The sequence below is a fragment of the Glycine soja genome, chromosome 12, assembly GCF_004193775.1.
Source record: "Glycine soja cultivar W05 chromosome 12, ASM419377v2, whole genome shotgun sequence".
NCBI lineage: Eukaryota > Viridiplantae > Streptophyta > Magnoliopsida > Fabales > Fabaceae > Glycine > Glycine soja.
The window spans coordinates 43,809,075-43,836,927 of record NC_041013.1 but is presented as its reverse complement, the minus strand read 5'-3'; the positions used below and the strand labels follow the sequence as shown (position 1 = coordinate 43,836,927).

Here is a 27,853-nt window from a genome sequence, read left to right as displayed (position 1 = left end):
AGGATTTGAAAAAACAACAACTTTAATGCAGTTATTATTTTAGAGATTTAACTTTAAAACATGAATAGTATACCTCATTATGCATATTTTTTTATGGTTTTCTTAAATATATGATAGTTTTTTATTAATAGTAATCGATTAATCATAAACTTTATTATTTTTAATTGAAATTGAATTAATATCAATACAAGTTATCTTTTTTAATGGTAATTGAGTTAATTATAATACTAATTATGTTTTTAATAATTAATTATTATGCTATAAAAAATAATTTATATCATAATTGATTTAATTTCTATTAAAAATATAAATTGTATCATAATTAACTTTATTACTATTAAAAAGAATAAATTATATCATAATTTATGTAATTTAAATTTTAAAATAATAATTTATATAATAATTTAATTAGTGTTAAAAATAATTAAAAAAACCTTTTTTTTCTTTGTGTTTTTTCCTCCGTAACCGTCAAAGGTATAGTCAAAGAAAAAATTCTAAGAAGGTTAGGATGCTAACTTAACATTATCGGTGTGAGAATTAGGAGCCTAAGAAAATTAGACACAACATTCAAATTCGTCCAATTCAATATAATTAGATTTTTATAATTCAGATTAAATTGATTTTAATTTGATAGACTTGATTAAAGTCAAATCGAATTGGATGACAAATTTAAAATTATAAATCCGATCAAGTTCCAATTTAATTCACATATAATTAAATTACTAATATAAAAACCTTAAACGAAGCACAATTTATTCTCAATATAATAAATTATTTATTTTAAGATTATACATTATTTGAATTTATTTATTTCAAGATAATAATATTATTTTATGAAAGATATTATAAGCATATATTTTTTTCTATTTATAAAATAAATATACAATATTTTATGAATACTAATTTAAAAATATCTTTATTATTCTATAAAAAAATATTTTTACTATTTTTAAGTTTGAAGATTTTTTTAATTTTTTTTCTTAAGATTTAAAGATGTAACATTATTTTAATGGTTCAACTAGATAACAAACCATTTAATCTAATTAAGTTTAATTAGATTAGATTAAAAAATACACTAGATTAACTCAACTCAACACAGGAGACACTTACACCCCTAGTGACAATAATAAGCCCGGTAGAATAAAAGCAAATTTAGCTAAATGAGGCGCCATCTTGTACAAGAAATATCGTGAAGACTAAAATTACCAACTTTCTTTAACTTGCAATGTTGGCATATGAATTATGAAGTATGATTGCTAGTATATACCGAATTCTGAAGCTGGGTAAGTATCCTAAGGTGCAAAAGCACGTAATCTTAGCTCTGAGACAAAGTATGGAGTTCCTTGAGAAATGCAACAACTTCATCTGGTGAAGCAAGCGTATACCGAGCATTGGTCTGTGTTCGTCCAACAGCGCACGAGAAGTAATTCTCCTTCTTGAGGTCAAGCACATTCCAAGAGATCTTTTCAGGAGCCGGCCGCCGTGGCAGGCGGCAGACATGATTATTTGTTTTCTTCTCAGAGTTTGACACAGGCCGTTGTCCCTTATTTTGGGATGACGATACCCTCTCAACAGGAAACTTGACTCCTTCTGTTACCTTGCTTCGTGGTAGCTCTGGCTCAAAAAACGCGTATATATCTTCATCCTGCTGCAACATATAGTGTTAAATTCCAGAACCAAACATTGATCAATAATACTCCTTGAAAAACATCTGGACTATAAGCATCAAAAGTATAAATTTGACTTAACCACTTTGCTTTACGTCTCTAGGATCTTGCTGTTATTTCATACGTTACAATCTCAAGTGAAGCCTAATTAGCAAATTGGTGGCAAGTTTTTAATACTCTCTGCTTTCGTACTTTAGGAAAGGTTGTTTGAATTTTAACATTAAGTCTTCACCAAATTTTAAAGCTTCCACTTTTTCCATTTTATCACTAGTTTGTGCAGTATAAGGCAATTATTAAGGCTTACTGAGGTAGAAGTTAAATCATATGCTAGTCAGTCTTGCTTGCTACGGAAACAAATTACAATTAACAATTGTCGCACTTGAAAGCATGCTCGAAAGACCATTAAAACAAACACAACTTCTCAACAGACAAACAAGATAATAGAAGAAAGTCACAATACAGCAACAAATCTCAAAATGAAATTTAATTCACCTTTGTCAGAAAATGTCCTATACACAGAACGTAATCAATTGGTGTTGTCATGGATTTACTGTGGACTATCTCACCTAGAATGCGGTCAATAGCTGCTCCCTGATTAAATAAAAGATAAGTGTATATATTTTAAATCACTTATGAAAATTTTGCAGGTGAAAACAGAACTGAGAAAAATCAATTATTAAAAAGACAATTACCTTTGTAACATTAGCAGCTCGCACCTCAACAGATCGGCTCCCTTGAACAACTTCAACAGATGCATTAGAAATTGGACCTGTCCAGAGATGCTGCAGCATGTCCCTTGCTTGCAGTCTTCCGAACTCAACATCTATATCATGGTGACAGGATCAGTAACTGGAAAGACTGCAGGCAAAACAAAAAATAGTCTCCCTAAACACAACCCAAGCACCTGCATGTCTGTAACTCCAAACAAGTGAAGCTTCCCTTTCTTCAAAATACGATCGAGGTGTTCTGTCCGTGAAGTAATCAAAAACATGCTGCAAGCATAGGATCATCGATGTAAGTCAATATTGTGAAGGAGAAAGGCAATAAAAACAATTGAAACATCAAATAAGCACCTTCACACTGTCAACCCATTCCATATTCAGTTGCTCAGGCATTGTTGTCATCCATTCTCCCTTTGAAGGGTTTAGAAACATCCCATTCTCTGCTGCCAGCCAGATGTCATATTCTTTAAAGTTCTGTAATAGGGATAGGTTAAAATAGGATCAAGTAGTTCAAAAAGAAGGAAGTAATAAATGTACTAAGAATTACTTCATCTAGAACTGTTCTACAACTTCCACTAAGCACAACAACTGTGGTCTTTGGGTCACTGCAAAGTTCGGCCAAGGGCTGTTTCAGCTCTGGATGCACTGTGAGTTCCCTTTCTTTAAACCGATCACCTTCTCTCTCAATTGGCTCAGTTAAGGTTCCATTGAAACCCTGCAGTGTGTATCACAAATGTGAAGGGGAAATGTTAAAAATTATGACAAATGATACAGTTCATGATTTAATATTAGTGAAACATTGAAAAATTATAAATAATAAATATATTGAAGTATTTGAATGGAAAAGTTTTTATTCAGGGGTTTGCAAAATAATGGAAACAACTTTGGAATTAGATTCATTACTCTGATGAAGTCTAAAAATATCTGCATAAACACACACTTAACATGACACAATATTTTGATAATATAGATCCCATGGTCCACCAGTCTTTCAGAAACACTTAATATGAGATTCATTCACAAGTACTTTTACATCTTAGAATGGAGTTGCATTTGTTCACAACTTCTTGTACTGAGATTCTACAACCGTTATCTTCACTCATTAGGCATCTTGTTTCGTCTTATACAAACAACCACACATTGTGCCAAGTCTATTAAGAATTTTCAGACAATAAGAATCGGGAAGGTCAAGAAAAAAAACTTGTCAGGTTCTTGCAAATTTCCCCATTAGATTTTCCTGAGGAGATAGAACTGTTCCATGTCTGATAACTTGTCATCTTCAAGTTAAATTTATCCACATTTTACAATGGAGTTATTTTTTATCAGTGTTATCAATGGTGGATGTAAGAATATGGCAGAAGGCCAAAATTCTGCCATATAACATGCCATTGCAGCCTATGGTGCCACCAAAGCGAGCCTCCTTTCACAAATAGCCTATGGCAATTGTAAAAAAAAATCTGCCACACCATTCCGCCATGACTGCGTCATTTAACATGTTTTTTTTTTTTTTTTATAATATTTGGTCATTTTATTCAATACTTTGAGTTGCTTTGGTTCAAAAGACAGAGGAAGAACATGCAGTTTGTTGGATTTCAGGAGAAAATGGCTTAATTTACGTATAATTTTTCCCCCTTTCAACGGATGACTCATTCCAGTAATACACTTCTGATCTAGCCTCCATTACAACCTTCTTAGTTTTCATATAAGAACTGAGTCTGTTTCACTTTCAACAGATCTGTCATCTGAGACCATCTATAAAACAAATTAGTGTTTTTCTGTCTTTCTAAAGTAGCTAGTAGGGAACATTCAGACAAGTACTAAAATACTTGGAGAAAACATAAAGGTTTAAAAGGGTTCCTTAAAGATCAGTATTCAAAGAAGTCATAAGCTTCATGATAAGACAGCATACCAAAATAAGCAACCGATTATTTGACTGCAAATAACATTCAACTGCAGTCTCTGTTGGGAGCCGTGGTGGAACTTGATTTGTCCTTATCTGTGCCTCGACAACAGTATCATTTAGTTCACTGCAAATATGAAAAGATAAGGATCTATCTTAAAAATACAAGCAGGATATCTACTTCTTAATAACATTTTTGTTCATAATCATAATCAGGTATCTGCACGTCTTTCTACTATTCCTAAAATTACAGCATCACAAGTAAATAACCATCATATTTTAGTATAATTCTATCTACATTGTTTTATAGATTTTCCCCAACCAGCAGAAGTCTTAAGATACAATCAAAGTGATAAATATAATTAATTAGGCAAATCAAGCAAATAACTTCCAGTAATGTTTTTTTTTATAAAAAAAAACAACTCCAGGATGGTTCAAAGACAGGGAAGACAAAATTTTGAATCATTATATATGAAATAAACGGGATGTAATAAGATACATCACCCTCATTATAAATCAAAAAGTTCTGATGTATAAGACCAGATATCAGGAATACTACTATGTAAATGTATACCTTACAAAAGTTTCTGCCCATTCCTGAGCAGTGTGAGTTTTTACATGTTCATAGTTATGCTTATGTCTCTTCTCGCGTTCTGCCGATGGCATATTCAGAGCCTTGGAAATTGCAGTAGCAACTTCTGTGATGTTCCAAGGGTTAACAAGAATAGCCCCAGCACCAAGTGACTGTGCAGCACCAGCAAACTACAAGAAGAATCCCAAATGTTAGATCAAGAGGATACTTGTCTATTTAAAGCAATTGAGAATCATCCAGCTGAATATAGATATCTAGTTAAAAGGAAGAAATATGCAAAAGCTACGTTGAATAAACCATAGATTAGAGGCATTGAGAGAGCCTTCTACAAATAGAGCTCTATAACATTGACAGGAATAAAGAGATGAAACATTGTATATAATTTGTACATATTACTTTAAATGGTTAAAAGTTTAAGATAAGTTCAGAGATACTAATACGTACAAGATTTTGAGAATACTAATATGACTATAAGAAGGGTTATTTTTTTTTGTTCAGCCAAGAGAATTATATTAACAGGTTCAGTTATAAGCAGTACCGTCCCATTTTGAACAATATTACATGTGCTTACACACTCCAATCAATTTATGTTGGGTTAGAAAGTATTAACTAAGTAGCCTCCTAAGTAAATACTTCATAACCAAACTAATCACCAGAGTCCAATAAAACAACTACTGGTATGTAAAACCACCACTGCCTCAGAAACAACAGGGCATATGTTTATAAGAAGGGAGGGTTGTTTCGGGCACCGAATTCATGAACTTTTGGTCAATTACTCAATTTATCACAGGTACGATGACGACAGAAAGACAGACTGTAGGAGGAAAGTTCCAACTACTAGCTTTTGAATCTTTTCTTTCTTAATTATTCAACATTAGCATAGCCTGATTTGAGAAATTAAAAGTAGACAAATACACTATAAAGTTTCAGTAATTACTTCACTGAGAATGAGAACCCCTTTCTTTTTATCTTGACAGGCCACAAATTCGTAACTTACAAGATTCATTCCATCCCTCAAAGATGTGACAAGTGCTACATCTGGGTAAGAAACAGGGAGAATGTACACGTCATTAGCAGAAAACTTACAATAAAATAAATGAATATCATCAACAAACAAACTTAATCCTTCAACAACAATTGAGAATTCAGGGAAATTTGTAATTAATTAGGGTTTAATAATCTTAGGGCAGTGCTCTAGACATATTTGGCATACGTTCATCTTTTCTCAATATATTGTCCTAAAATATAATATTTTAAACCTAGCTACATTTCACACAATGTTAAAAAAGTTCTTATATTTATCTACAGGGTGTATACACAAATAAAAAATTACTAGTGGCCAGTGAAACAGTTGAAGCATATTTTTGGTTGTAAATGTGGTGTATGTGGGACTTGAGTTTGTAAGGAAGATAGCTTCCATTTTGTTATATTTCTCTTTGATGGTTGTTTCCATAAACCACTTTTTCAGTTAGCAAAAAGGGCATAAAACACCAGAAATTACTAAAATTTTATAAAATTTACATAACGAAATGAGCAAAACTATATGTCAATAAGTGAAGAGAAAACAACACAACTCAGAAAAGAACATAATTAATTAAAAAATGCATTCAGGCTGTGATCAAGCAAGTAGAATATTAGAGATGCTTCACATAGGCAATAAAATTTTAGAAGACATATGTACAAGCCATGATATAGGTGCTAGTGCAACCATTCACAAATGAAGCATCATAAAGCAGTTTCTAACACTTCATACATGTAGGGGGAAAAAGGCAAAGAAATGTAAATAACATTTGCAACGAAGTGCTTAAGAGGAAAGGTGATATCCTACATATCACATTAATAATCATGTCCAAAAGAACACTGAAACAAGAACATTCCATTTTAGATGAATAAGTATGCATTAACAAATTGTACAGAGCACATGAAGACTATTCACACATGTATGAAGCTATCTCCACACATGCTAACTATTGATTAATGGCAAATTGACATCAAAAGCTACTCACTGGACTTTGTTAAAGGGGTAAAGAAATATAAAAGCAATAAAAGTGTACCGGTAATAGCATACAAAGCACACAGTGCATGAAAATCAAGAGAGCGATCCTGCAATCATAGCAAATTCATTAAGCTGTAGCATTGTAATGTGATTAATAATTAACAAGTCAAGTTCATGGTTAACATTAAAATTTCTCTCTCTCTCTCTCTCTCTCTCTCTCTCTATATATATATATATATATATATATATATATATATATATATATACAACAACAAAAACTGTAATTTTAGATAAGTTATTTATTGTGTTACTCAGTAAATTGTATTTCTATCTAAGTATTGTAATTTTATTTATTACTATCTACTACTTATCTAACTATAGTATTGTGTTACTGTAATTTTACATAATATTATCTTATTTATCATTAGATATCAATTAGGGATTTATTCCTTATTACTCTCATTATTAAATTGATCCTATGTAATCAATACTGATCCTATTTGCTCATTGTATATAAAGACTTTGTGTGATCATCCAAGACATAGTTTCTATACAAACTCTGTATGGTATCAACGCAGATTATTCTTATTCTTGGGTGAGGTATCACAAAAATCGGGTCTCACCGGGGACCTTTTCTATACACAGAAAAGATAAATATTGAATTGTATGTGGCAGCGTATCAGCAATGATATAATCGATCATCAGATGATCACGGTCTTAAGAACGCACCAGGTGATGTATGGGAACAGCAGTCAGTGTTCCAAATCTGCCATTGATGCGACCAACAATTTCATGGACCTGGCTAGTAAGCTTTTGATCTGTAAATATGCAAGAAATAAAAAAGAAAAAATTATGGGCAAGTGATGGCTGCTGAAGATATAAAATTATTCTTCGGATGTTGGGCATCCTTATAAACTGCTTAATATTTTTTGTAAAGTTGGTCACAGCACCAGTTAAGCATATTCCCACCGGAAAACTGTCCCAAACTGTCAGGAATATAAAACCACTGTTGCATCTCTACCTAATAGATTTTCCTTTCATATAAACAGAAAATTGATCTTCCAATTCTTGAAACAACAGGAATATATATATATATATATATATATATATATATATATATATATATATATATATATAGAGCCTATTTTCCTTACTATCCTAAAGATGGAACAAGAAAAAAAAGAAAGAATATAAGTAGCATACACTCAGGAACATCTGTTCTTGTCGGCACGGCAATTTGAAGCAGAACAACTTTATCATGCCAACCAGGATTTTCTTCCAAAAATTTTTCAAATGCTAGAATTTTTTGAGGGATTCCTTTAATCATATCAAGGCGATCAACACCTAACATTACCTGTCAAACCAGGAAAAAGGTTAAGTGCTAGTCAAATTGTATAGAACCAAATTAAAGTAACACTTGGCTCTTAGGGCGGGCCAAAAGGGAATGTCATGACATGTCATGCCAAACAGATACAATCTTATAACAAAGTCACTCCTATATTAATGCCCAATTACTGGAAGAATGCAACATATTTTTTATAAATAAAATTTTTAAAATAATAAAGAAAAAAAGAACATGCATCCTTATTAATACCACACGTGATAGCATGGAAAATAGTTGCCACAGATTGATGCTGATAGCTTTCTACAGAAACAAATGGCAGAAGGATATGATTAAGAAACGATAGGGTACCTCCCAATAATTTTAGCCCTCTTCATTTGGTAATAAGAAATGAGATTTTGTTTTTAACAAAGAGGAAAGACACAAGAAGCATAAGTTTGTTACGCCTAACTGTTTGCTCCTAAATCATTTCTGTTAAAAGAATGCAAGTGATTTGGTCATCTGAAGATTGAGAAGACCAACAGATATAGAGGGTCCTATGAGAAAATTGGAATGGAAGATAGTCTGACTGAAAAGGGTAGAGTGAGACTGAAGAGAACTTTACAAGAAACCATTAAACAAGACCTTGATGTGAATGCTTTGTTTTTTCTAAAATTTTGGTTCATGATAAAGAATGATGGCATCATTGATGCATGTATCCAACCAGGGATGGATCCAAGAGATGTTGAAGGGAAGGACCAATTATGCAAAACAATACACACACACACACATACAAATATCTTTATTAAGTTTTTTTTAATACAACACAAATAATTTAAATTTTTATTACAACATTAATTAATGTTTAAAAAATAAAAAATTAAAGAATTTGTATATTTTTTCCCTTTAAATTAGTAAGATAATCTGTAGAAAATGATGATAATACAAATAGTAAAGTGTATTTGTTTATTTTATACTAAATTTGTTTGAATGACAATGTTAAAAAGAAAAGTGGGAGTATGTAATACATCTTTGTTGGAAGTGTGAGAAGCAATTAAATATGCCCTTTCATTGTGTATGTGAACTCAAACTTGTATATACAAAGCCTATATAAAAAAAATTTCTCTCAGCATAGTTGTTCTTATTTCAAACTCATATATCTTAAGTAATTTTATATAAACCCAATGGAGTAAGTGGAGGCTAGGGCCAATGATTGCCCTCCCTTGAATCCATCATTGTATCCAACCTCCCCTATTGATTGAAATAAGGCTGGGTTTTAGTTATATTAACATGAGGAAAACACAAGTCATTGCAAATCTAGCAAATGGAGATTCTAACAGGTAAAAATTGGCTATAACAACCAATAAATTAAAACTGTAGATATTTCAGAAATTAGACCCCAAAACTAATTAAGCAAAATCTATCTAGAGGGACCCATAAGTTGAATAATGGGGGTAACTAATGATGAATAATTATGTGTATAGCAAAAGGACTGAGGTCATGTTGCATTTCCCATGATTCTATAAAAATAAATTATAAGGATGATGGTTCTTTGTGGCCACTGGCTGGCAATAGTTACCCCCTAGAGTGCTTTCTCTGTCTCCTTTCTATCTAATTTGTTTCAAATGATAACAATTTACTCCGGTGAAAATCATCTAATTCCATATCTATAATTCTTTATAGTATGTAATTTCTCCCAAGTTTTCATTACTACGTATAATCTGTAATTTATAAAAGAAAAATTATAAATTAAGAGACAATCTCAATTAATAGGACCTAGATGTAGAATACAATATAAGATATAAGTATAACCAAAAGAAGCAGTTAATGCAAAGCAAAAGATGCACCTTTCTTCCATTAAATCTCTCTTGTAATTTTTTGATGTGATCCTTGACTTGAGGAAGGTCAAGTGCACGTATGAATCGTTCTGAGTCTATACCTATTGGAAACTGACATACAGGGGTAAAAGAAGTAAATAAATAGTTGTAATTTTAAGCTCATCATGTTAATTGGTTAAATATAGAGAAGAATAGTTCCAATCAGACTGTTATATGAAAGTTTGTTGTAAAAATTTCAATAACTAATTTTGAATTTACATATGAAGCATGAGCATTAAAGATTAATTTCTTTAGGACATACTGCTGCAACTCGAGTCAGCTTCCCCTGATTCTCAACCCCTTCAGGTGTGCCCTCAAGTCCAAGAATGCGTGTACATGCACTGACAAAATGCCGTGCATAATCGTACGTGTGAAAACTACTCAACAAAAATTACACTTATCCAAGTCAGCAGCAATGGCAACATAAGAAAAAGAAAATGATTAAACTGGAAAATACAACATCTAGCATAAAAGGAATCACAAAGTTTAGAGCCTAAGAAATGAGAGGAGTGTCAAACTAAACTGAAAATATTAGAATCTGCAGAGTCATAGAGGCAGTATACTGTCATTTCAACACGGTTATTGAGGCAGTATACTTTCACATCAACTAGTTTAAAATCAAACCAGACCCCATCAAACTGTTTCAAATCACATGTTTTGCATACCTCTAACCACCGGTTTGACCTCAAAAAGGAACCTACCAACATTTCAACTGCAGTTATTAGGTTTATCCCCCCATTGATTAGTCAGAAAGGAAATTAATAATGAACCAATGCTGTACGACTTCATAATATCTCCATGGCTCATGGAAGTTCATGTTTCAATTTTTATAAAAACTGACTGGAGATGATTGAGTAAGCATAAACTGTTTTAAAAAGTTAGCTTACATGAAATTCTATTATATGAAGTATACTCATTACTCGGGAAGGTTACTGAAGATGCATGCGAAAAGCAGTCAAAAGAAGAGTAAATCTCCCTTCTTGAAAAATATATAGGATGAACAAGACGTAGTGTGGTCCTAGCGTTAGCATCTCTTCGGTTCAGAGGAACTTGATTTTCTATCAATTGTAGTTTGGTCTCCTAAATAAATGCTAGAGTTAGGTGGTTGACTGCCACCTCATATGCATAACTAGGGGTTTATCTTGTCCCAACAGCGAATTCAGCATAGGTAAAAATTCTTACTTATTGCCAAATAAGCATATAGCCATACACTCTAGGAGTTTTATGCACAATTCCCCATGCCAAAATCATCAAGGGGCTACATGAAACAATCTTACTGCAAAAGCATGCTGCATGGCCATATCAAACTCATTCTTTTAAGTAACAAAATTAGAGGAATAAAAAAATATATTCTTAAATAAAGGAGCAAACTGCAATTTACCCAACCAAATCAGCTGCAAGAACAGCATGCAAGAGTTCTGAGCGAGATGGCAATGTCCTGTGAATTTCAGAAGATGGAAATGGGGTATGCAGAAACCAGCCAACTTTCATTTTGTGGTTATAATTCTTTAAGCATTGTGGAAGAAACATAAGATGGTAATCATGGCACCAAACAACATCACCCTCTTCATAGTGCTTATTTACAACATCAGCAAACATTTGATTTGCTTTCTGATATGCTTCAAACTGAGATTGGAAACTCCGTGTGGTAGCAAGGCGGTCTTCTTGTGGAAGTCCAAGGTAATGAAAAAGGGGCCACAGAATGTTATTGCAATAGCCATTGTAATATTGATGCACAATCTCTTCATCAAGAAATACTGGGATACACCTCTGCAACACAGGTAACAAGCAAGAGAAAAAAAAAAGTAAAATCTAGTGATGAAACAGCACAAAGGTAAATGCAAAAGTTACTTCTAACATTGAAATGGAAAAACTAAAGTACCTTTTCAGCCAAAGCTTTTGTAAGTGCCTTTTGTCCAATCTCATCTGGCACATTGACACCAGCCCAACCTATCCATCTCGCCTCAAACTCCTTCACACCTTTGTTTAAAGAACTTGTGGTGTTAGATAATTCTTTGTAAATTAGTGGGCCAAGTTCATCCCAAAAATGTAACAATTGTATACTTTCAAAATCCAATTACAGTTTAAATCATATGTAAATTTCGGAGCAGATACAGTTTACCCTGAAAATGATAAAACTAAAACGGTAAAGACACAGAATAAGTACTATATGGCCACATACCTAAGAGAGCGCTGACCAGGCCACCAGCACTTATCTCCAAAGACCACGAATCCTCGCCTTTCCTAATTGCTGAGACTGGCAGCCTGTTGGCCACCACCAAAAGCCGTTGTCTGAAAGGTCTCCCATCTTTCCTTTCTCCCCGAGCTGCTGCTGCAGCTGCTGCCACTCCTTCCAGGTATCGTTCAACAATGGGAGCAGCAGAGTTATTATCTTCTCTTAAGCGCAGGTCATGCTCAAAAATTTCACTACCCACATTACTAATACTATTACTATCAGGAGATGCCCTGCTGCTTTTTCTTAGCTCTCTTCCTCTCATAAGTCGTTCATGACGATCCGGAACCGGAAAACTATTAGAATTACCATTGCACTTGTTCCCAGGCATATGGTCACTCTGGAATCCAACCATTGGTGTTGAGAATCAATATCGTAGTAAGTAGCCAAACTTCCTCCCCTGCAAATATCAAAATCACAAATCATCCCCTATTCAACCTCTAATAAAAGTATAACATCAGTGAAAGACAGCAAAACAAGTGTGTCGTTGCCAGAAAGAAAATTTTCTAATTACTGAAAATTAAAATGAAATATAGACAACAAAGGAGAAAACAGAATCCACGAAATTACAGAAGGCAACAAGAAGGGGTCAACAGGGTGGGCAGTTGAGTAGGAAATCATTTTCACATTCATTAGTTTATATATGCAAATGGGAATTACCAGCGTGTCTGAGGTTGTTACATTAATGGAAATTGAATACAAACAAAGCAGAGCAAAGGTAGTATATAGAAAAACTCGAGAAGTAAGGGCTGTTCATCTGATGCGAAGACTTAATAGAATAGTGAAAATTACAGGAGCAAGTTCAAAAGGGCCAGCTAAGGACGCTTCTGACTTAGTTTGTCAATTTCCAGCTGGGTTAGGGGCAAAGGGCTTATAAGTCAGACAATGTGGGCACGCAGTAAGTGGGCAATCTGCAGAATCAAATAGTAAAGAAATAACAAAGTGAGAGAAGAAATAAAGAGAAGGTGGTAGAATCCTCGTGTAAGCTTTATAAGGCACATATAGCCTCACTGCCATGCAGGTGACACCCAAGATTGTGTTGAAAACAGAAAAAAATATTTTACTCAGAAAAGTAGTAAATAAATTACTCACCAAACAGAAAGAAAATATTTCCCTTAAAAAAAGAGTGAATAGACAATTTAGTCTCATTTTACATATTAGTTCCTAACTTAATATTAAATTCAAGATAGTCTCTATCTTTGTATAAGTGTTGCAAAATAGTCCTTCCATTAAATTTTAAAGTAACGTCGTTAGTGAGGTTAATTTTAGTGCCACGTGAACTATTCAACGTGGTACTAAAGGATGACGTGGTACGACACGCGGACGTGTCCCTTAAAAGATGCAACGTCATTTGATGATAACAAAACGAGTAAATAGGCAATTTAGTCCCTAACTTTGTACCCCTGTTGCATATTAGTCCCTAACTTAATGAAAAATTCAAAATAGTCCATATCTTTTGCATAAGTATTGCAAAATAGTCCTTCCGTTAAATTTTAAAGTAATGTTGTTAGTGAGGTCAATTTTAGTGTCACGTCATTTGATGATGATAGAATGAGTGGCTTCTTCAAATTTGATGGTTCTGAACCAATTGAGGCATATATACCAAAAAGAACCCATACACACTTGCACAAATAAAAAGAACCAAAAATCCATAACAATAACCTTATCTTTGTAGTCGTCAACACCAATGGACGAGGTCTGCATAACCATTCTCTTTTCCTCTTTTTTTTTTCTTCAATGTATCATTTCGGGTTCTGATTTTTTTTTTTTGTGTTTTGAATAGGAAGAGAAAAAACCAGAGGAAAACAAAGTGGAGGAGAAAAAAGCAAATGAAGAAGAAAAGAAAGAAGAAGAGAAAAAATCAGAGGAATCAAAAGATGACAAGAAATCCAAAGAGAAATCTGCACTGTCAGAAATTGTGTTAGGCACAACCTTTGCAATGTATAGACACTTTAAGCATGATTTCTGACATATTTTAAGTTAGGGATTATTTTGCAACATTTATGCAAAAGATAAGGATTATTTTAAATTTTTCATTAAGTTAGGGACTAATATGCAATAGGGGTACAAAGTCGGGGACTAAATTGTCTATTTATTTGTTTTGTTATCATCAAATGACGTGACATCTTTTAAGAGACACATCCATGTGTCATGTCACGTCATCCTTTAGTGCCACATTGGATAGTCCACATGACACTAAAATTGACCTTACTAATGGCGTTATTTTAAAATTTAACAGAAAGACTATTTTGTAACACTTATGTAAAGATAGAGACTATTTTGAATTTAATATTAAGTTAGGGAGTAATATGCAAAATGGGTATAATTTTAGGGACTAAATTGCCTATTCCCTCTAAAAAGAATGGATAGATTACTTCGCGTGAAAAAATGCTGGCCTTTTTCATATCCTTTTTTAAGTTAGAGATGCACTCAAAAGAAAAAAAATACACCCACAATTGGAAGTAATATTAATGACAATTTTAAGTATTAATTTTTTAATTAATAATTTTATTGTACCTTTTTTGGTAGTTAATTATTATTACACTTTATTTTTTAAAATACAGTATCTTCATTTTCAGAAGAGTAAAATCATTTTCCTTATCTGTAAAAGAAAATAGCATGATTTTTCTTAGCTATAGATGATGATTAAGATAGGGTATTGATTATCATCTACCCCAAAATGGGATATTTGGGATTGATTGAGGTAGTGGGAAGAGAGACACGAAGAAAAGAAAAAACGGTAAAGAGAGAAAGTGTCAATGTAATAAATGATGTCACAGAAAAAGAAAAAAAAAATAGAGAAAATGAGATGAGAATGAAATGAAAAAGAAAATTCGGTAATAATTCTTCGTTAAAATATTAATAATTTTTTTTATTTACACTGTGACGGTGCAATAAAATTTGATTGGCCTATTAAACAAACTTGCTCTCCATTAAGTAGGAAAAAAAGCTTAATTGACATTTATTATTATATAAATATTTTTATATTATTAACTAATTAAAAATCATATTTAAGATGCCTTTAAAATAATTATTATAAAAATTAATAAATTTGTTACGCAAAATACATGTATTATAAAATAATTGTTTAAAAAATTTACACTTTTAAAAACATATAAATTAAATTAAAGATATCCACTAGGTAGGCCTAATGGTGAGGATTGGGGTATAGCATGCATAAGATACAAACTTCAATGTAATTATTATATACCAGAAAAATTCTAGAAAGAAAAAAAATCAATGTTCACTTTATGTTGGTATATTTTATAAATGTTTTGTTTGGTAAAGTAAAAATTGTGAGAAAATAGGGAAGAGAGAGAAGAAAAAAGTAAAATTAAAAAAGTGAGATTGGTTGTATGAAAATAGGTGGAGAGAAATATAAAAAGGTGTACTGATTATTCAACTGCATAATAATGGACAATGGATGACACATAGCAAATTTTATTATTTTCTTTGGGATCAAAACCGGCATAAATTGCATATTTATGACGTTCTTTGTTGTTTGAAATAGTAGATTTACAAGTGATTTAAAATTGCCACACACATATAAAAATCAATTTTAAAAAAGCATAATCGATTTTCACATTAGATCATTACTTTAAAAAATCTATTAACAAAGGATTTTTTTTTCTCTTTTGTATTTCTATCTTTCATATTTCTTTTCTATTTTTCTTAAACCAAACTCATCAAAATTCATTTTATTTTTTACCTATTATTATTCACCTATTTTTATCTTTCCTATTCACATTCCCTCTATTTGTTACCTATTTTTTTGTTCTTATTAAACACACCCAAAATGAACCCAGTGCGACTACCAAACCATCACCTTGCAAAATTACTAATGTTACTAATATTCACACAGCAATCTCCAGTTTCAGCTCCTACAGTGGTAGCCTTCCCTACACTAAGGTTATTTCATAGTATTATTATGCATCTTATCACACTAACAGTAAAACAAACAATCACCCAAGTTCCATTAACTTCATTAATTCACAACAACATGAACCTAAAGCTAAAAAGCTTCCAATAATTGATCTTCAGAGAAGGGTCTTTGAATTAGTGAAGCATATGACGTTGTCTGGCATGACATCTCTGCAGAGCGGCAGTCGAAGAAATGGGATGCTCCTAAGAAGATCGGAGGAGTGTCGTGCCGCTGTGGGGTTGCCAGCAGAGAAGGACGCAGGGGAAGGTTGGAGTTCTTTTCGAAGAAAGAAAACCAAGAAACACAACAACCACTCGCTGGAGAAGGGGACGTTCCAGAGAAGAACCCTCACCATGCCACCGTGGTGTTGCCGGAGAAGAAGCACGCGGTAGAGTGAACAAGACGAGGAAGACGTGTGCCGTCAATTTCTTTTGCTGCCGTGGTGTTGTCGGAGAAGAAGCCCCCAGAAGCCGCGCGACAGAGAGTGAAGAAGACGATGAAGATTAACATAACCGAAAGATAGTGAGTGCACTGTCAGTTTCTGTTTTTTTTTTTTTCTCATGCAATTTGCATTAGGGATTTACTAGGGATAGTCTGTGAATTGAAGTAAAAATTCATGTCATCATTGCACACATGTCAGCTTTTTATTGATGGGTAGAAATTGCGATATGAAGTGTTGATGATTTAAATCCAACACCAACAAGAATTATCTGAGGGTAGACACACGATAAGATCAGGAAGATGTGACAAGCATAACGGGGACTTCAACGACCAATAAATAGTTACCAGCATGCACTTTTAATTTTAAGTTTGTAGTTTTTATTATAAAAGTATGAATTAATTGTATTCAGATAAATAAAAAGTGAATTATATATAGTCATATCAAATCAGATATATTATTATTAAAAATGCATGGATATATAACAAAAAGTGGGCATGTTCCAGAAAGGAAGAACCTCCAGTAACTTGTATTTTCTTTTTCCAGGGGAAGACTCAACCACTATTCATCATAATATAGTGAAACCGACCGCGAAATGATAATTTGATTAGTTTTTATACTTAATGCAACCTTTTCTTATACCGAGCCAGTGAAAATATTAGAACTATACTACACCAAGAGAAATAAATTAGAATTCTATAAGATAATAATAAGGAACACGAAAACCACGATAATTTTCTTTAAAAGGCAAAGTAGAACTTACATTAATCATAAAGGAAAAAATTTACAACTTATCTGTACAAGCTGTACAGAAACTATAAGAAGTCAAAAAAGTGCAAAACATATATATCCCCCCCCACCCCCCGCGTATATCAACTATCCCGAGTATACCACACAACCAAAAAATATCAAAGCACAACCCTGATAATATGTTATAGCAAAAAAACCACGATAATATCATGTAACCAAAAAACACAAAGACATATTGCATGTGACTAAATGGACGAAAAGGTCCACTGGTCCAGGGAAAAACTACAAAAGTAGAATAATTAACAGAAAGATTTGCAGCGTTTCTATTTTTTTTTTCTCTCCTTGATGAAGGCAATGAGAGTTCGCATTATTATATTGCCCTAGCCAGATACGTGAAATCCAACTTTTAAAAGGAATGGCCACCCGTAAAAGCTATACATGGTGACCAGGGAATTCCAATAAACCATAGATTTGTCATAGATATATGCAGGCAGGGTAGGCACCACAAATTTTATGGCCGCATACAAAAAAGACCTGTAGACAGCATGGCCGAAGATCTCATCACGTACCCAGTGAAATCATTATCTTGACAATCTAATATGGGGCTAATGGGCAACACATACTAGGTTACTAGTAATTCCTGGGACGACAAGTTTGATGGTCGGATATAAGTGTGTTTGGATGCACCTCTCATTGAATGATGATCAACCAAACAATTAAAGTACCCTTGCTATAAAAATTCTCTAAAGTGGAAAAACAAATTAATTTGAGATTCTCAAGTGTTAAAATCTGTCAATTCTTTTAAATCTCTACTTTATAATAAAAATATATTATACTACTAAAATTTATTAAAGGGTTAGAATTTCATCCAATGACAATTTCAGAGAGGATGTTTTCCTCTCATCCATCTTATTTTTATTATCTTTTTTGTCACATTATTTATTATATCTATCATTTCATCTCTCTTTATTTTTTCTTTTTTCTTCCTATTTACTCTCTTTCCCATGAACTTCGATTCACCTCAAAATAGGGTGAACCTTTATTAGATTTTTCCAAAGTGATATACAGGCTTCGAATCAGAATGTGTAAAACACAATGTTGAATAGACCTCTAACCCGCCTACACATAAATTAAAATCAGTATATATCCTTGTATAAATACCCTCTAGCAACTGTAACATTCTCACTTTCAAACAAAATAACAAAAGCATAACTACTAATATGTTTATATGTATCCCAATTATAGAAAGGATGTGTGATGACCCGAACAATAGGGTATATCTTTCTAGTAAAAATGAAAAACCCTTTTTTTTGCTAGGAACCGTAAAAGAACTTTAACAAGCTGAACACAAGTACACTTTTGTCGTGGAAACTGGAAAGGACATTTCAGGATGGAAAAACCGTTTTAATTCCGTAAATATATTCTGGATAATAACCCAACTAAGCTAAGGTACAGCTGTTTTTCAAGAGAATTTCAGGAACTAAGCTTCCCTCGGTCAATGAATGAGAAAGAATGAGCTGACGAAAGAGTTATGCGACTGCATCCTCGGGAAAAGTTTACTTGACTTCCTTAAGAACATGCTGACAATAATTAATCGAAGCATCTGAGTTTAAATGACAGTTTTTAGCGCAACTGTGGAACGCAGAAAGTTGCACGTATGATGACCAAGAAAGGGAAAGTTCTTCCTTTCCTATTTTTTGAAAAGAAAAAGAAAAATATTCATGGTTAGCAGACAACTCACAATAGAGGTACACTAAAAAAAAGGCACTATCTCAATAGAAGAAGAGAGAGGAAGAAAATGTCAATGGGTTGTTTATATCATTCAGGGTATTCCAAAGTCAAAACTCTAGTTAAAAATTCCTTTATCTTGTAACCTCACTGAGTCATGAATTGTGATAAATGTCTGTCATATTTAGCGTGGATTGAAATGGAAAGAAGAGAGAAATAAAACTAAAAGAGAAGTTAGAAGTGATAAGTAATGCAATGGAAAAAAGTAAGAGAAATAAAAAAAAAAATGTGTAGAGATGAGATGAAGAAAATAGATCCTTTCCGATACAGGAGAGTTCAAATGAGAGAGAGATGCATGCAGATGAGTGAAATGATTAATTTTTTTTTAACAGACTTCACTCTTTTATGTATCTATCTTACTGGAATTGTTTAATACCGGGGAGGATAAATACCTCAAGATGAAAGAGTAAGTGGAAGTTTGTTTATTTATATTTTTTCAACTTTATTTATATAAGATGTACAGTAAATAAGGAAGCTAACTAAGGATAACAAGATAATAATAACCCAACAAATAACACATTTAACTCATTACAAGAACATATCACTTATTATATTATCATGTCTTTCAGTTATTTTCTTTAGCATTCAATGCTCAAATGATTCACATGAATACAATGATAATAAAAGAGAAATTGGCATTCTCTTTTAAAAAATTATTTATTTATTAATTTTACTATTAATACTACTAGCTAGTGCTATCATTATACATAAAAATATCACACTTTAACTCTGTCCCAGTTTTAATAAGACGCAGATAATGAATGTTAAAATATATACTTTTCTCATTTATTATTTAAAATAAAGTAATAAAAATCATATAAATCATCCTTTTTATGTCTTTTGTGAGAAAGGTATTTATAGAATAAAACTTTGTAAACTCAAATGCAGAAATGAAATTATTACTAATAAGTTTAAGTTTTATCTCTTAAAATTCATAAATTTTATCCCTTAAAATTCATAAATTTTCTATTTGATTCCTTAATGCTTTTCATTTTTTATAAAATGTTTTACCAAAAGATTTCTGTATTAAACTCTTAAAATACTAAATAATAAACAAAAATATAATTAGTAATTAAAATAAACAAAAAAAAACTAAGCGTGACCTTTTGATGAGAAAAAATATGAAAAATCGTTTTAAATATTAATAAATAAATAGATAATATTGGGAGAATCATACCCGGTATGAAATATGTAAAATATATTTGAAAAATAGTTTTAAATACGTGTATGTAAAAACATACGTCTGGTGCACAATTGTACATAAAGATTATTCATATGATAAAATTATACAATTTAATTTTTTTTCTTTATGGTTTTCTATCAAATGGCACATTTTATTTCACGTTTTTCTTTTACTTTTATTTCTCTTATTTATATTAAAAAAACTTAAGTTCGTATTTTGCCCTATTTTCTCAATTTTACAAAGTTCGTCTCTTTCTTTCTTTTTTTTTCCCTCAAATTTAATCCTTTCACTATTTAATATTTAATTTTTTTTGTCATTGGTTAAATTTACATTCAATATTTAATAGAAATACTAATGTGACAGTGGAGAGAATATCACGTTAGTATTTCATTAAATATTAGTTAACAGGAGAAGAAAATAATGAGAAAAAAATAAATTGGAGGACAAAAATGAAAAAAGTGAGGAGAACAAAAATACTACTAGCCTAAAAAAAGTTGTATGAAAATACTCTTGATTGTTACACCCAGCTCATGTCCTTTTCATGAGTCTACAGGCTATAGTGCTATCCCTCACCCTGTAGCTCCTGAACCAAGAGATAATTCATACTAGTACATTAATTCATCAGTTATACTTTTTTCTTCTGACCCAGTGGCAGTCAACTTGCTCGTGTCTCTGCTCTCAGCACAGATCTAAAAGATCCATAGATAATTGACTCAAGATTTTTATTCTCTCCAGCAGTATGGTTCACCATCATGTCCTATCAAAGCGAATAAGAATTCAAAACGGAACAGCCTTTTTGGTACCGTTGGCAAAGAAAGGTCAACAGAGCATAATAACGAAAACTTAGCCCGGTGGAAGGCAAAATAAAACGGAACAGTTCATCTCTACGTACCATCTCCCCTATAGTAATTTAACCTGAAGCGGATTGAACTAAAATCCAGAGGCCTTGCAGAATTAATCCATATCTAAGTGTGACCATTTACACTGGCATGACTGATCTCATCCTAACCGTAATCATCTAAGTTGAATCATAATTCTTATATTACTAGACTTTAGCCTCAAATGACTAGGATGAAGCTGAATTACTGTATTAAAACCATTAAGCTACTAACCAGGGTTTTAAAAGGGGCCGCAGCTGTAATTTTGACCGTAATGTCAAGGGTTTTTCACGCAACCACAACAATTGTTACTGTATCAAGAGCATTTGTTTGCAATTTTTCGTAAATATCTTAGAGAGGAAACTGCTATCACAACTTAAAATCTTACTACTGCTAAGTGCATGTTTAAATTCAAGTTTGCAAGCTTAAATTTGAGTTAAACTTAAATTTGCAAAAGTATTCTAAATCTTAGTTCTTCAAAGCATAATTTTCAGACAAAAAATTATTCTCAAACATATATTTGAAGATAATTAAACATTCACTGGAAACTGATTTTAGTTTTTTTAAACATACTTTTGAAACATTTCTACGGAAATCCAAACAAACAATAGACTGGCAGATTATGCATGGTCACATATGATTTGACCAGGCAGGGAATTGAACCTCGAGAGAAACTACTTCTAACTAATGTATATATCTTAAATAGAAAACGGAAGAAACCTACTAGAACTTTTTCAGGGTCCATCATTCCTGGCATCCACAAACTCCACCACATGGGTGCCCTGAGTGAGTCACATGTGCTGCTCGATCTACAGAAGAAATTACAAGAGCCATCATCTTTTTTAACTTAATATCCTCAGCATCATAATAATACGGTGTTTGCTTTCTTTTTTTCTCTTTCCAAGTTCCCATTCCATCCTCCACAGGACAGCCAAAACACGCTTTGGAAACAAGCTTCACAGAGTAAACTGAGAAAAGGTAGCAAAGGGCATTTTGAGGATTAAGTGGCCGAATTTTCCCGGATACGAACGCTCTGAGGCCAAAGAAGCAAACTCACAAACACCCTAGGGGACCACGAACCCGCTACATGACGTCATTTTTTGGTACTCCTTCCAATATCTACCAAAATATCTACCTGGAGAAGCTCGTGTTGACACAATTTCGACGAAATTTCACAATTAACTGAGTTCTGGATTTTTCATCCTTCACTTCGCAGAAGCTTAAATAACGCGTCAACGATGTTTCTAATCGCAGAATTCACGTTTCCATTCGAATATATTGCGTTTCTGGAACTGATACTGACGCAGGGGAGAAGTTAAATTCACGGAATTAAAAAGGAAACCTAGAATTTTCTAGCTCAGAGCATGAAAATTGCGTTTCAATGAACCGAGAAAATCAAACTGAATAACGCATGCAAAAAAAAAAAAAAAAAAACAGAGATACAGCAAACAAACGAGGTCGTTTTCGTTTTCGATTTTCCTCAAATTTTCACAGCAACCGAACAGAAACTTCTATAGCCCGTTCATAATTCATTCAAGTCAAACAGAAAACCAAAACAAAATCATCACAAAAAAACTAGAGCCATAAAATTAAGAAACGAAACAATGTCTAGCTCTTGGACGGATCTTACTCTCCGATTCAAAGACCGAGCAATAATATTACACAAACAGAGATATATATACTGCGAGAGAGGGAGTGTGCGAGAAATCTGACCTGAATGACGCGAAGTTCTAGAAAGTACGAATGCTTGTGCGTTGGAGTGAGGACGGGAGAGGTTCAGCAATTTGCGGGTAGAGAGAGAAAGATGAGAGGTTTGTGTTTTGAGGTTTCTTCTAAAAGAGGAAGAGAGAAACGGAAGGACTTATATAGAAAAGGAGAGAGAGAGTGCACATTTAGTAGCAGACATTTATGCATCGTCACGAACGCATTCCTTTTGACGGGGGCAGAGATGGGTTGGGGGGAGTAGAGTAACCCCTGCTTTGTTCCTGCCCAATCACTTGGAGGGAATTTGTTCTGCTTTTTTTTGTTTTTTAAAAGTTTAAATTTCCTTTTTCTTAATCATAACAATAATAATATTATTATTACAAGGGGCAAATGAGTCGCTTCGTGTCTCACTTTTTACAAAGTAATGGAGTTTCTTATGATAGTTGAACAGTTAAATATATTGTTTACATTTGAGAGTGATTTTTTTTTTTTGCTTTGTTTTGAATAGGTAGTAATGAAAAAAACAATTGAGGGTAAATTGAAAATAATAAATGTGTATATTAAATGGGTAATTGTCATTATAATAGTTATAAATTATTTAACATAAATCTATGGTTGTGATTTGTGGTTTAAAATAAAATGGTTGATAGAAAGACAAGAGAAAAGTATAAATATAATAAGTAATATAATCTTCTTGTCATGTATATTTTTAATGCATTGACTTCTTAAACTTTTGTGTCTCAATTTTCAAAATATGTAAAAATGAACTTATAGATGATGTGGATTGAAATTTGGTTGATGTGTGTATTTAAACACGTGGATAATGTGATGCGATAAATTGAAAAAATGACCTAACAAATGATATATAGATTGAAATTTATTTCTGTGACATCTTCTATTCTAATATACATATTTATATAATAAAATATATGAAAATACGAAATTACATAAAATGAAATTTTATTTTCTAAGCATAAAAGAGTTTACGCAGATAAAAGATTCACATTCCTTTCATTGTTATCAACTAAAATCAATCAAAAACATTTTCGACTCAAAACAAGTTCGTTCAAGTTTACAAAAGAACTCAAGTTAAACACCAAAATAAAATAAAGTAAAGTAACATGTTCGGAATATCATGTAATTAAAATAGAAACACATGTCCTAATGTCACATCCTATGAGAGCATTGTGTCTTAATGTCCTCTAGTATAAGGTTTCTTAAAGCAATCTACCTAGCCATTTGCTCCCATGAACACAAGGCTCGAAATTATCATAGGATCGAAACATAAACAACACATAGAAAGTGGGTTATCACTTTCTTAAACAAGTAGAAATAAACGAAAATACATATATACATATAATATAAGTATAACAAGCTCAACTTCGCACAATTCACATCATTTTATCACTCATTGCATAACATCACTTGTCCCCAAGGATTTAATTACAATTTTACAAATCACATTTCACACTTTCACATTAATCACGTGTTCAGAACAACACATCTCTAGTACAACACAACATCTCACACTCACACAATTCATTATCTACCATCACGTAACAAGCTACAATGATAATTACATAGACATTATGTAACAGATACATTAAGATTCAATATTATATGCAATGTGGTACCATGTTAGTGAAAAAAATGTTGGGATGCCTAGGAGTACATAACAAGACACACCACACAATGGATATGTCAGGCTACTCTCACTAAGTGAAACATAAGGTGGTCAGTCAGGGTCACTCTGTTTTGCGATAATGCTCTAACCATATGAGATCAACATAGGTTTAAAGGAGCGCTCAAACCGAGTGTATTTACCCCCAAGATCTAGACTCCAAAGAATTCGTTAAGACTTCACCTTTATAATTCAGATCCAACCCCTAAAATAACTTTTGCATCCAAATACTGCTTATGAATTATAGAATACCCATGACATCACATTTATTTTCAAAACATGTTTAACACAATATGCTACAATTTAACACTTCAGATTCTTAACTTGGAACCGTATACTTTCCTTTTAACACCTCAGGTTCTTAACTTGGAATCCTACCCTTTCCTTTTAACACCTCGTGCATAAACACTTTTCTCAAGATAAACATCAGTAGGATTATCGTATAATTCACAACTCAAAACACAAGTAATATTACATCAAGTATTAATCACACACTTATTCATAATCATATTTCATGTCCATAATTTAACACCTCCCAATGACACAATTCAAAATCACATGTTCATGTGTATCTCACAAATTAACACATGCTTAACTTGTTACTTATACTCAATCTCAATTCATAATATACAAATAGTATTACATATATAAACACCCAATATATAAATAGCTAAACACACAAATATTCTAATCATGAATTTACCAAGTGAAATATAATCAAACAAAATTATACTAAAACTTTTAAAGAACTTTATAGTTAAATAGACTTTGACCAATTTTAAAGAATAACAATATGAAATAATATATAAAGTCATACTAAATATTAAAACTAAAACAATAATTGAGAATGTTATTCTATTAGCCTATTCTAATTCCAAATTATAATATTAATTCCAAACTATATATAAAAAAGCCCCTAAAAAGCACGAAAAGGGGAAAAATACAAAATCAATATCTGAGTCCCTCTTAGGGTAAATCTTTCTTTACTTAATTTAATCAATTCATACTAATTAAAAAAAGACCCAATTTCTATGGTTCACACTCAACATAAGAACACATCAATTTCATAATAATTTCACATCAAAACATCAATTGGTCCGCCAAACATATATAATTCACAATTATAGTTGTAAAGACAGAATCAAAATTTCAGAAACACCCAAAAACCCATCTCAATTGATTCTCGAAGGACCCTTACACATGTTTTCACTACTTCCTAACTGTGAATAATTTATTCCTTACTTCTAAGCGGGTCACATGTGTAGTCCAGAAGTGATAATGACATCTCTAGCGGTTTCCAAAGATTTCTCAAGTTTTTCCTCTAGTTAGGGTTTCTAAGCATTAGAGAGAAGAAAAAAGGATTGGAGTTTCAATTTCACTATTTGTGTGAGGGTTTTTTCTCTTTGCAAATATTATTTTCAAATCCCAACACCGAGACTGTGCGAAAATGAGTTTTGAAAGTGGTGTCCAAATTTCATGATGATCCAATGGTTAATGAGTTTGAGATCATAATTTTGTTGAGACAGATTTGAGTGTATACGAGAAAAAGTGAGGATTTTGGGAGAAAAATAAGGAAAAACGAATTTGAGAGAAAGAGACAGCATATAAACATATCTTAATATAAGAACTGACCTAATATGTTTATATTTATAGTTATGGTAATCTGAACCTATTATTTACTTTATTTTTTTATTATTTTATAAAAATGGATTTTATTTTCTTCCTATCAAATGAATAAATATAAAAAAATTTTATTTTCTAAAATTACATTTATTTTATTTACCTTAAAAATATTATTTTAATTAATAAAATTATTTCTCCATATTTATTTAATTATAAAAATCTCATTATTTTTCTAAAACTTTATTTATTTTTAAATAAAACACTTTTAATTTATTTTATGAAAAATGAGATACTACACTTTCTACCTCTTCGCAAATGCTATTAGGTTTAGTTTATATTTTTTCTATTGGTATTTTTATGTGACTTTTATGATTCAAACACCTTTATAAAAATGTTATGAAATTTTAATTTCTATCCACCAAAGGTATCTACATTTAGTGTCTAACCATGTTTTGAATAACTTATCTAAACCTACTTGTAGAATTTTTTTTTATAAAGTGTCCAAAAAAGAAAAAGAAAAAATATTAATGTGCTAATAAAACATTTAAAGCATAGGATGTCGCGTATTACTTACTATTCTTTCAAAAAAGCACTTTCCTCCACTCAATTTATTCTCTTTCTCTCTAGTCTGCTGACTAGCTACTAGTTTGTTTAGTGTGTTAAAGAACGGCAAAAAAACAAAAAATACCAGAACTCATCCATTGGAAATTCCTAAGATGGAGCTATGTACAATTTGTTTAGGACATATTCTTTTGCTTTACAACTTCAGCATCCTTTATGGTGTGCCTTGGGATGCCTCGTAGCCTCGTAGGGCATTGCTCTAGATGGAAGAATGGGAATGGATCTTGAGTTATGTGTTTTTTATAAAGATTCCACTTACCAGAGGGGGTGAGATATTAATAAGCACCAAATTTGTATGTGTATAGAGAATGAAAATTAATGTGATAAAATAAAGTTGGTTTACAACCACCGTTTCATTCTCTGTAATTAAAATTTTCCTCTTCTGGATCAACATCTCAGTTATTTTCATTAGCCCAATTGAGGTCTAATAAATATGAAAATTTTGGCACAAATGCAACTTTTTGAAAGTCAATAACTAACAACTAACTGATTATTAATAACTCAATTTACGAATGCTGCACAATCAGACAAATCACAATTAAAATAGGTCCTAATAAATCTCATCTTAAAACCCACATTGTGGATGCATTAGATGTATAAGTTGTTTATGCTGTAACACATGTCAATAGCGCAAGACGCGGTTCCAAAAGCTCTTACATTCTTGCCGCTATTTTAGGAACTATCCAACGATGTTTTCTTTTTTTTCTAATCATTCAGTTCATCCTAAGAAAAAAAATCCATCAAAAAATAAATAAAATCTAACTGATAATTATTTTTTTTTATTAAGAATCGAATTTCAATATTATCTAAAAAATTCAACTTTAACTTCAACAGCATTACAGCAGCATCAGCTTATATATATTGAATCACTTGATTATTACTCTTATATGGAAATGCATATGTAACGGATGGATACACATGAAGAACTGGGGAGTTTTGCCCCTTGTTTTTTTTAA

At 32.1% G+C, this 27,853-nt stretch overlaps 1 protein-coding gene across 5 annotated transcripts; it reads right to left on the bottom strand.

Moving 5' to 3' along the window:
* Positions 1-1,138: 1,138 nt before the first annotated feature.
* Positions 1,139-23,225, bottom strand: LOC114380362 (alpha,alpha-trehalose-phosphate synthase [UDP-forming] 1-like). 5 transcript variants are annotated; one of them, XM_028339366.1, is made up of 19 exons: positions 22,982-23,224; positions 13,101-13,219; positions 12,258-12,708; positions 11,958-12,055; positions 11,457-11,845; positions 10,338-10,452; positions 10,046-10,147; positions 8,081-8,231; positions 7,607-7,695; positions 6,936-6,984; positions 5,819-5,919; positions 4,864-5,051; positions 4,299-4,416; positions 2,937-3,104; positions 2,741-2,863; positions 2,572-2,659; positions 2,360-2,490; positions 2,160-2,258; positions 1,139-1,648 (listed from the first exon to the last, which is right to left on the bottom strand). In XM_028339366.1, the coding sequence occupies exons 3-19, from the start codon at positions 12,661-12,663 to the stop codon at positions 1,316-1,318; spliced, it is 2,748 nt and encodes a 915-aa protein (XP_028195167.1). In that variant the 5' UTR covers positions 12,664-12,708; positions 13,101-13,219; positions 22,982-23,224; the 3' UTR covers positions 1,139-1,315. The 5 variants fall into 5 exon arrangements, with proteins under 5 accessions (XP_028195167.1, XP_028195170.1, XP_028195166.1 ...); XM_028339369.1 differs by lacking the exon at positions 13,101-13,219 and having other exon boundaries at positions 5,879-5,919; positions 22,982-23,225; XM_028339365.1 differs by lacking the exon at positions 13,101-13,219.
* Positions 23,226-27,853: the final 4,628 nt, after the last annotated feature.